General features: G+C 36.6%; 1 protein-coding gene across 3 annotated transcripts in view; it reads right to left on the minus strand.

Moving 5' to 3' along the window:
• RASA1 (RAS p21 protein activator 1) overlaps positions 1-12,036 on the minus strand; it is a 121,524-nt gene that overhangs the window by 57,834 nt on the left and 51,654 nt on the right. For all 3 annotated transcript variants that reach the window (XM_050795162.1, XM_050795159.1, XM_050795160.1), the window contains exon 2: positions 940-1,092. In XM_050795162.1, the coding sequence (XP_050651119.1) occupies positions 940-962 (23 nt within the window). In that variant the 5' untranslated portion in view covers positions 963-1,092. The remainder of the gene's footprint in view (positions 1-939; positions 1,093-12,036) is intronic.

Consider the following 12,036-nt stretch of genomic DNA (forward strand, 5'->3'; position numbering starts at 1 on the left):
AATTACTTGGGGCTATTTCTCTTACATACATGCATGCATTTGATGTGAAATACGTATCAGGCTTATAAACCTCAATTACAGAATTCCATCAAATATTTGAAAATTCACCCTCAGATACCTCTTCTCACTTTCCATATTTAAGGCTGAATTCACAATGTTAGTTAAGTTTTCTCTGGCTTAAAGGACCTCACAGATCTCTTGAAATATTTCAAGAGATATATTTATCTCTTGAAAGATATTTTGAAATCTTGAAAGATTATCTCTTGAAGAAATATTTCAAGAGATATATATATCCAACAAAGTACAGGAATAATTTCACATACTACATGTGGTATCATGGTACTACTGAACCTTATTTTAAAATCTAAAAACCAAGGGTACAAAAACATTTTATCATTTAACACTATATGCATTAGATGATTTTTTTCAATTTCTTCTATAAAAATGAAATAGAATACAATATGGGTAAATATGTTTATATATACAGAATATTTGTACTTGAAAATTTATATGCCTGTTTCACTGAAGTGCATGTCTGCAAAGAGTTTTAGAACAGTGAAGCTAAAATAGAGGACACAAAATTTGAGTTTTAAACAGGGTTTCCTATACTCTTTGTTATTATACAGTCTAAAAGTATACAATTCCTTTATTTTAGACTTGCCGCTCAAAGTTTATTTGTAATTCTTTACACTTTAAAAGCTATAAATATATTTGAGGATCAGCACAGTAATGCCCAAATATACTGTTTTTAAACAAAAAATGTAAACATTCAAAAGAATCTCTCTAAATCACTGATTAAATCACTTGACTTGACTGAAAACAAGCTTCCTTCTCTATTATTTGTTACTGAGTCATTCACCTTTATTATACCGGTATATTTTTGAATATTATATCAAAATAGCTACACCATTTGGCTTCACAATAGGAATAAAGACTTACCTAAAATGGTTGACAACATTCATCTGGCTAAGAAATGAAAGTACAAAGGACCCTGGCCTTCGATCACTCTCTCTTATAAGGTAACTGCCAGACTTCCCTGCCTGCCTGAGGCGTTCTTCTGCTATCGTTCTGTCAAGTTTTCCGTGATACCACCTAGGGGAAAAACAGAGAAGATATTACAATATAATAGCAAGTGTAAAATTTCTAGTGATACTTGAAAAACATACTACTAGAGGTTTTAAATGCCTACATGTAACTTAAACATTTACATTTTACTCTGAACCAGTTATTCCAATTTTAACTCAATTCAACCTCAGTCTCTCAAAAAATACTCATTTACTTGGTCTTTAATTTGTTCTAAAAGCTCAGTTCTAGTCATCTCATATATAAATCTCTTCCATTTCTACCCATCTCCCTACTTCCAGGATTGCCTGCTATTCAAAATATAAACACTACTGCAACCAAATCCTTACTTAGAAAAATAAGATAAACAAATGGAAATGATGAATTTACTACCTCGATCTTATACTGAGGAACTATGACTTCACAAGGCACATGGAACCTATGAGAATATAAAATGTTTTATTCCATTTTAGTGTTTGTGCCCTGAGACAGGAAAACAGAATTACACTGTCTAAGGATGCTATTTTAATTTCCTGTTTGAACATGAAGCTGATTAATCCCTTTGGCTCTAAGATAATCTACTCCATGACTATACATTTTACATTTGCACTCAACTTTCCAAATTTATTTAACAAACATTTGGGGGAATAAATAGCACCTTTGTCCCTTCACCCTTCTTGCTCTCAGTTTAACTGTATTCTACCTACATACTATCAAATGATCTACTTGAGAAACTGGCTATAACTCTAGCATCATCCATGATACCAAGTATGCCTATAAAAGCCTCATAGACTGATATAAACTGAAACATGCTTAGAAATGTACTAGAAGTATCATACAGGCATGGTAACAAATCTCCAAAGTAACTGTTATAAAATATTTTTACATTTTTCATAGTTTAGTCAAACTCATCCTTAGATACTTACAGCCTAATTTGAAACATTCAGAGAAAAACAACAAACATTCATATTACATTGATATATTAAATTATGTAACATATTATAGTACTTCAGCTTTACCACTCAGTTTATTTGTAATCTTACATTTGTAATAATGTAGTATGTATTTTATGTAATATATAATAAGCCAATGATAAAAGCATTATGCTACTATGACTATTTTTGTAAGCTTGTTGTAATAAAAGCTCATTATTTTTGACACCTTAATTTTTAAAAATAAAACAAAAACACAGAAACTTAAAACTTATGGAAAGAATCACTTTTAGTTTTCTTCTAAAATCAACCTATTTTAAATAGAGCCCTATGCATAAGGCTGAAAATAATGAACTTATTTACAGAGTTCCATTACAACTTAACAAAAAATATAATTGTAAACTGTTAGTATTAGAGGAAGAAGGGAAAGAGCAATCAATACTGCATTCCTCTAAAATCCTAATCTTAGTTCAGCCATCATCTTTGAGACAAATGACAAGTAATTTTAACTTTCAAGAGCTCAGGGATTTTTTTATTCTAAAATGGAAAGTTTACACCAGAGATCATAAAGGTCCCCTGAGGAACTATAATTTAACAACATAAGAGAATAAAATTTTGAAATTTCAGGCTGTAAGTTTAGCTGTGAAAATATAAGGGATATCCTTAGGTTATCCTTAGAATATGAAACTAGTGTTTTCCTCATTACTTAAAGCAGTAGAACTATCCCAGAGAGCAGATTTATATACCCAACAAAGATAAAACTAAGGACAATTTTAAGCAAATCTCTATTTTTGTGTACTTGTTATTTGTTAAATTTCTGTTATGTCTTACGCAGTGTCAAGATGAAAAGGTTTTATTTAATCTCCTTAATCTTTTGAACTTACCATGAAATGATACACAGAGATACAGGAGGCATTACACAATTACTATTTTACAATAAATATCTGACTTACAATTTTAAGTGATATATACGTCTATTTGTGGTTTTTAGTTGTTTTTGCTTTGTTTTGTTTCAGATGGGGGTCTCACTTTGTCACCCAGGCTGGAATGCACTGGTACAATCTCAGCTTACTGCAACCCCCACCTTCCGGGCTCAACCCATCTTCTCACCACAGCCTCCCAAGTAGCTGAGACTGCAGACACACGCTACCATGCCCAGCTTTTTTTTTTTTTTTTTGTAGAGACAGTGTTTTGCCTGTCACCCAGGTTGGTCTCAAATTCCTGGACTCAAGCGATCTGCTCACCTCAGCCTTCCAAAGTCTGGGATTACAGGTGTGAGCCACCACACTGAGCTGATTTTTTACATCTATGTACTTTCAGTAAGATCTGAGCATTCAAGTGGATAAGTCAGTTCAGGAGAAAGACATTAATCTAAATAAGTAACTATTTCCTACATGTTAGCAATTTCCTTTCATGTCAAAAGGTCATAAGCTTCAAACACGTAAAGCAAAACATGTCAATTCTTGATTATGACTATAAACTGCAATTAAATTATCCAGCCATCAGCTTGTAAACATTTATGTAGTTGATTTGATCCTTAAATGTTTTATAAATAAATCACAATAAATCCAAAGTTATAAGATTTGATTCAGACACCTTACAGATTTATAGACCCTAGGTAAAATACTATATAACCTTTAAACACCAGTCCTTGGGTTTACTCAAAAACAGTATTTCTCAACCTTTTTTTAACCCACAATCTTTTCATAAATATAAAAATTTTACCCTACTGAGAGATTCAGAGTCCCTAAGGTGGCTGCCCTGCACAGAGAATCATACATTCTAATTAGCCCCAGTAGCCAAGAAAATGTTGTCTACCTTAACTTTCTGAAGTCTGTAATTCTTTTTATTCTAGGTATAAAATATATGGGATATGCCTTTACAAAATATACTCTCAATAACAAAGATATAACTTTTCCCAAGAGTGAACACTTTGGGAGTGGTTGTCTAAAATACTCAATTTTTTAAAATGCTACACTTTCTGCCTCTACAAATAGTCACAGCAATAGAATTACAAAGAAATAAAAGAAAACATATTTAATCAACCCCACTATTACTCTTAAGTCTTCACAGTCAAAGCCTTATTATATCTCTTTAAGAGCAGATTTGCTGGTGACTGTTTGCAAGTAAATTAAAAAAATAATTCAACTGGAATCTAGAATACCTCAAAGAAACATAAGCACAAAAGTTATACTGGTGGTATGAGAATACTCTAACATGAGATTACCAAATAATAGCTCATCACCTAAGTTAAAGTTTATAAATCTGCTCACATTTGTGGCAATTATAGCACAGAGTATACCTGGCACATAGCAATAATAAGTTTTAAAAGTATTTGTCCAATGAAGGAAGAAGTGTTGACTCATAAAACAACGTTGAAAAATACTTTATAAGTCATCTAGTTGAACCACCTTGCCAATGTAAAAAACAAAACAAAACAAAAACCTCTTTTTTAACGTCAACATAGGAAGTTCTTCTTTTTTTATTTTGGAAACAGAGTCTCGCTCTGTTACCCAGGTTGGGGCGCAGTGCCATGCTCTCATGGCTCACTGCAACCTCTGCCTCCTGGGTTCAAGTGATTCTCCTGTCTCTGCCTCCCAAGTAGCTGGGATTACAGATGCGTGCCACCACATCCGGCTAATTTTTGTATTTTTAGTAGAGACTTGTAAATTAGGGAAATTAATTTCTATCTCAACCTCAGAACAAAATCAATGACTTGTCCTAAATTGCTTTAAAAAAAATACAAAAATGAAAACTACTACGTAGGCTTTATAGTAGAACGGTTAAGACTCTAGAGCCACTGTCTTTGAATCCCAGCTCTGCCACTGAGCTGCGCAAATGTAGGCAGATATCTCCGAGCCTCAGTTTCCTCATCTATAAAAGGAATAGTGTCTACCTCACAGAACATTGGCTTATTATTATTAAATGAGCTAACACATATAAAGTTGCTTAGAAGAATACCTAATGGATACCAAGAACCTAGTAAATATTAGCTTAATTATTATCAAACCAATATCACAGGGGAATAGAGGATACTCAAAGGCTATGGGACTGACTAACAAACTTCTTCAAAAAAACTAACACATTTTATGACTGTTGCATAATAGGTGATCAATCTGTGAATCATCTTAGTCTCAATTACCTATTTTCCAGTCTTGTTTACTTTCCATGTAATTTGGGGAAGAGGACAGAAGAAATCAATCTTTTTTTTTCTACTAAGGCATTAACTTTAGGAAGAAATTTTCTCAAAACTCTTTTTGAACATTATAAAGCATTCAAATTAATTGGGGCTGCAGGTGCCATACTATTAATAAACTAGAAATTCTATTTCACCTGGCAACTCTAGAAGGAAACCCTCAAAGAACCCCCATTCTTTTCCCAATGTGTGTATATTTTGGGGGTTGGGGGGCAGTATAAAGGATAGTAGGTACTTGAGATACTACGACTTAAAACTGCTTAATGCAACACGTTAATAATAAAGCATTTATGTCCTCCTATTTTAAAAGTAAATTTCCCTCTCTCTTCTTCCTTGCCTAAGGAAACTGGGGAAAAGGAACAGCAGGAGGAAATTCAAGAAGTACATACATGTCTTCCCAGCTAGCTTTGTAAATTTTTGTTGAGAAATTTTACAGGTAGATATGGAGTTTCTTAATTTCATTTTTTTAGAAATACAAATCAATTTATATACAATATCATACATCTAAGATAAAACTGCATGTGAAATAAGTGAACAATTTTTAAAAAGGCACAGAAATCACTCTATTTTAAATTTGGAATCACATGAACATTTTTTATAAATGTGTGCTGTGGCCAGGCACAGCAGCTCACGCCTTTATAGACCAGCACTTTGGGAGGCTGAGGAGGGGACTGCTTGAACCCAGGAGTTCATGACCAACCTGGGCAATATGGCAAAACCCCACCTCTACAAAAAATACAAAAATTAGCCAGGCATGGTGGCACAAGCCTATGATCCCAGCTACTCGAGAGGCTGAGATGGGAGGATAGCTTGAGCCTGAGAAGTCAAGGCTGCAGTGAGATAAGATCGTGCCACTGCACTCCAGACTGCGCGACAGAGAGAGACCCTGACTCGGGGGAAATAAAAATGGGGGTGGGGGCTGCTGCATATTGCTGGAACACATTTGAGGGGCCCTAGTGAGGCCTTTGTGTTTTATAATCTGTCTCACTTGATCAGAGAAAAATATGTAAATTTGTGCAATGAGAAAATATCCTAGTGTGAATGCAGACAGGCATTTCATTGAAACTATACAATTATTTACAACTCACTTGACAATCCCAAATGAAAACTGTCTACTACACAACAGAAAACCATTAAACCAGTGCTAACATCAGTAGACTTCCTTTTATAAAAGGAAAACTAAATTGAAGTTACCAGCAGATCCCTTTTACTGTCCACTTGTTTTTCCTTTTGGTTATATTACCGACAGGCACCAAAGTAGTTACAGAGAAACATACATGCAGAAATCCAATTGCCAAGAAATCTTTTGCATCTGAATCACTTGGGAGTCTGTGTGCCTGATCATACTACAAACTTCTGGAGTTATTCTGCAAGTCTCAAAATGCTAATCAGACTTTCTTACACATGCTTGTGTCTTCTAAAACTAAATTGGTGATTTCAAGCTGGTATGCATTTGCTAAAACATAGAAATCTTCTAAAGCTCCCATATTTATGTGTAACTAATACATTCTTACTGTCTGTGATATGGTTTGGCTGTGTCTCCACCTAAATCTCATCTCACATGTTGTGGGTGGGACCTGGTGGGAAGTAACTGAATTACGGGGGCAGTTACCCCCATGCTGCTGTTATTGTGATAGTGAGTGAGTCCTAATGAGATCTAATGGTTTTATAAGGGGCTTTTCCCCCTTTTGCTCAGTACTTCTCCTTGATGACACTATGTGAAGAAGGACATGTTTGCTTCCCCCTCTACCGTGATTGTAAGTTTCCTGAGGCCTCCCCAGCCCTGTGGAACTATGAGTCAATTAAGCCTCTTTCCTTTATAAATGACCCCAACTCGGGTTTGTCTTTGTTAGCATCATGAGAATGGACTAATACAGTCTGCTAAAGGTTTTTTTTTTTTTAAAAAAAAAAAAAAAAAGCAACTGATTTCTTAAAGTGAAGAGGAAAGTAAAGAAAATTTATCTCATACTAAGTGACTTTATTTGGCATTTTTTCAAATCACTATGATAGATTAAAATTGGGTCACTGGTAAATTCACTTGAACAACCACTAGGCTAAGCAAAACAGGTGTAGTACCCCTTAGACCAACTATGCATCACTTAAACTTGGGGAAGGGGATAAGACAGCATGTTTTTATCTTAGCTATTCTTGGGTATATTTGTATATATCCAGATAGCTAGTGTGAATGTATGTGTGTGTGTGCACATGCGTGCATGTGTGTATGTATTTATCTCAGATCAAGTTAGTTCAAAGTAAGGGCAGAAATGCTGTTTCCTTTTTCAATAGGTAATGTATTTAGAGAATCCAAGAGGTTTTAGTTTTGAGAGAGCATTTCTAAAGAAACAGCACTATCATACATTCTCTCCACCCAAAATTAACTAAAAGACTAACATACAAAAGGTGAGAATACAAAAGTTTACACTGAAATGCACTCAACCATGATTGTGAAGTTCTTACTACCTTTAACTCCCATCACCCTAGTAAACAGATAATGAAGGGAAGAAAAAAACCACACCTCTCCAAGAAATGTTATGCACTAATCAAATGTTGCGAGGGAGGAGGAAAAGGGAGGGAAGGCTAGCACAACACCTACTAGCAGGAGGCTAAGATCAGTTAATACAGCATATTTTCAATCTCTTTTATCTGTGTACTTTAAATTCTCAAAATGGTATAAATTCTTATAGTTAGGATTTTCTTAGAACTTCAACAATTACAATATCATACCATTCAGCACATGAAGACAAGAAATCACTACATCTGGAAGTTAAAAGTAAACTTTAGTCTAACATTGTCTCTTATTTAGTTCATCTCCAACAAACTATCTGCCAAGCAGTGTGCTACATGGTAGACGATAACAGTAAATACCACAGAACACCATGACGTGTAAGTTTAGGATCCAATGGAGAGACATTCAAATTAAGCAACTGTAATCTGGTAAAGTAAGTAAGAGGATACACAGGGATACAAAAAAATACCTGTCTCAGTCTTAGAATTTTAGCATACATTTCCTGAAAGAACTGATGGCTAAACTGATTTGGAAAAAGGGAGGGACTGAGAAGGAAAGTGAGAAAAACGTAACAGGCAATGGGAAAAAGCACAGGCAAAAAAAAAAAAAAAAAAAATGACTTATCAAAAGATATATAGCCATAACAATACCCTAAACATTCTTCGTAATATACTTTACAAATCTAATTCCCACCAAGTAAAATGGAAAGAATATAAGTTTATAAGTAGACATGTTACCTTACTTGCTGAATACAGACATATTACCTTACTTATGGAATTTCTTTCAGTTCCTCAAACTGAAATATGCCTCAAAGAACATTTTAAAAGTTCAAAATATTCTCAGATCTGTCCTTTCATCTGGTATCCGCAATAACCCTATGAGCACAGGGCAGGGGAATGGGTATTATCCACTCTATCCCTCAAAAGTTCTCCACAATATGCCCATTTTTCTCCTATACATACGCTTATATCCCAAACAAGTTACAATTATTCATTCAACAAAGATTTTTTTAAGCTCCTATTATGTGTTAGGCAATGTTTTAAGGCATTAGTTTTCTTCCTCTGTGCTTTCTCAAGGTATTTCTCCTATGTAACTTCTTTTAAGAAATAAGAGTGAAATATAACACAATTTACTCAAAGGTCATCCTAAAACTAAGGCACTTTCTACATGCCTTTTCCTCAGAATTTTCCATTTCTGTATTTATTCACAGTCATGGAAATATCAGTTATCAATCAGCTCAAATTATAACCTGTATGAGAGTGATCCCCAAATTTCCCTCTCTAAATCTAACTTCCTTCTTAAACGCCAGGCTTAAATTAACAAAGCCCTCCCAAGAATCTTCACCTTAAGGTGAATATATCAAAATCTTAAAAAAGTAGCAAATATCTCTACAAACACACAGAAACACACACACACACACCCACTCACACTTCTCTTCCTCTTTATTGTTAATGACACCAGCATCCTTCCTAGTGTCCAGACCGGAAATTTCAAAAGCAACTTTGATTCATTCTTGTGGTGTTATTTTATTTATGTATGTGGTTGTGTTTATATATCTATATTTTAAAAAATAGATTTTCATCCACAGTTCCTGGTTTATAACTCCCATAGCCCTTTGTGTTAGTCTGTCTTTGCATTGCTATAATCGAATACATGAGACTGGGTAATTTATAAAGAAAAGTGGTTTATTTTGGCTCATGGTTCTGCAGGACCATAGAGGAAGCATAGTGCTGGAATCTGCTTTCAGGGAGGCCTCAGGTAGCTTTTACTCATGGCAGAAGGCAAAGGGAGAGCTAGCGCATCCCATGACCAGAGAGAGCAAGAGGAGGAGAGAGGAGCCAGGCTCCTTTAAACCAGTAGTCCCCAACCTCTGGCACCAGGCACTGACTGATTTAGTGGAAGACAATTTTTCCACAGACGGGAGCTCAGAGGAGATGATTTCAGGATGAAACTGTTTCAGCTCAGATCATCAACCATCAGATTCTCATAAGGAACAACCTATATCCCTCACATGAGGAATTCACAACCGGGTTCGCACTCCTGTGAAAATCTAATGCTGCTGCTGATCTAACTTCTGCTGATCAGAAGGTGGAGCTCAGGCAGTAATGCTCACTTGCCTCTGGCTCATACCTCCTGCTGTGTGGCCCAGCTCCTAACAGGTCATAGACAGGTACCAGTCCACGGAGTAGGAGTTGAGGACCCCTGCTTTAAACAACCAGCTCTCGCCTGAACTCATTACCACAGGGGAGGGCAGCAAACCATTCATGGGAGATCCACCTCTATGACACAAACACCCACCAGACCCCACTTCCAACAATGGAGGTCTCATTAAACATGAGATTTGGAGGGGACACACATTCAAACTGTGTCACCCTCCTTATAGTCTTTTATTACAATGTTTGCTGTGTTAGTCCTCAGAAAACAATATCCTTGACCTTCTCCTGCCCTCCTTTCACCTGCACCAAGGCAGGACTCTAATTTTCCTCCACTTTTCTGACTGTGGGTCATAATGCCCTCATTTCAGAGAGGGTCTTGTGGGAGGCCTTCCTATTGGGGAAAGTGCTGATGTCATGAAAATTCCATAAAAAACCAAAAGGACTGGCTTCACAGCTGAACATGTGAAGATGGGCAAGAAGGTGAACAAGAACTCATCCATTTGCTGGGAGAGTGGCATACCCTAACTCCATGAAAACAGAGGCTCCTACATTTGGGACCCTTCCAGACCTTGCCCTATGGCATCCAGACCTTGCCATATGGTGGTTTACTTGTATCCTTTAACATATCCTTCATAATAAACCAGTAAACGTGTTTCCCTGAGTTCTGTGAGTAGCTCTAGCAAATTAATCAAACCCAAAGAGAGGGTTGTGGAAACCCCAACTCGAAGCCATCTGGTACAAGTTCTAGATATCCAGACTTACAACCAGTAGGAAGGAGGGCCCAGTCCCCAAGACTGAGCCCTAAGCCATTGGGATCTGACACTATCTCTGGGTAGTGCCAGAAATGAATTGGAGGCCAATCAGCTGGTGTTCACTGAAGAACTGATTGCTTATTTGGCAGGGAGAAATAGCGTGCATTTGGACACAGAAGTCTTCTGTGTTGATTGTTGTGGTGTAAGGGCAGAGGAAAAACAATTTAAGAGTTTTTCCTAAACACTTATCTTCCTAGTCATAAAACTACTGTCAATTTGTATACTGCACCTCCAGAATCACTGAAATTATTCTCCAGTTTTCCATTCCTTCATTCATTACCACCCTCTCCATATCATACTGCTCCAACCCTTCCTACAACTAGGGAAAGATTAATCTCCCTAATAGGCTCTTTCTTCCTAAACCACAGGCTTAATCATTTCACTCTAATAGCTCCAAAGTGTAGAAATGGCTATTCAATAACAAGTACAAACTATTCACCATGGCATTCAAAAGCCACCATGAAAGGCTCCAGCCTCCCTTTTAGCCAAATCAGACTATGTGTAACTCTACAAATACTACCTTGTTTCACCATGTCTTTTCACAATACAGTCATCATTTGATTTTTGCTTGTCAAAACACTATTCTATGTTGAGTTCCAGGGAAAAGTATACTTGCATAAAGCCATTTTTAATCCCCTTTAACTGAATACATTACCTCCCCCTGATATGGTTGCTCTGTATCCCCACACAAATCTCATGTTGAACTGTTACTCCCAGTGTTGGGGGAGGGACTTCGTGGTAGGTGATTGAATTATGAAGGCAAATTTCTTCTTGCTGTTCTCGTGATAGTAAATTCCCACAAGATCTGATGTTTTAAAAGTGTGTGGCACTTCCTCCCTTTGCTCTCTCTCTCTCCTGTCACCATGTGAAGACGTTCTTGCTTCCCCTTTGCCTTCTGCCATGATTGTAAGTTTTCTGAGGCCTCTCCAACCATGACTCCTGTACAGCCTACAGAACTATGAGTCACTTAAACCTTTTCTTCACAAATTACCCAGACTCAGGTAGTTCTTTGTAGCAGTATGAGAACAGGATCATACAGAAAACTGGTACGAGAAAAGTGTGGCACCGCTATAAAGATACCTCAAAATGTGGAAGCAACTTTGGAACTGGGTAATAGGCATAGGCTGGAACAGTTTGGAGGGATCAGAAGAAGACAGGAAGATGTGGGAAAGTTTCGAACTTCCTAGAGACTTGCTCAATAATTGTAACCAAAATGCTGATAGTGATATGGACAGTGAAATCCAGGCTGATGTGGTCTCAGATGGAGACAAGGAAGTTACTAAGAACCAGAGTAACGGTCACTCTTGCTATGATTTAGCAGAGACTGGCAGCATTGTGCCCCTGCCCTAAAGATGTGTTGAACTTTGAACTT

Source organism: Macaca thibetana, chromosome 6, assembly GCF_024542745.1.
Source record: "Macaca thibetana thibetana isolate TM-01 chromosome 6, ASM2454274v1, whole genome shotgun sequence".
NCBI classification, from domain to species: domain Eukaryota; kingdom Metazoa; phylum Chordata; class Mammalia; order Primates; family Cercopithecidae; genus Macaca; species Macaca thibetana.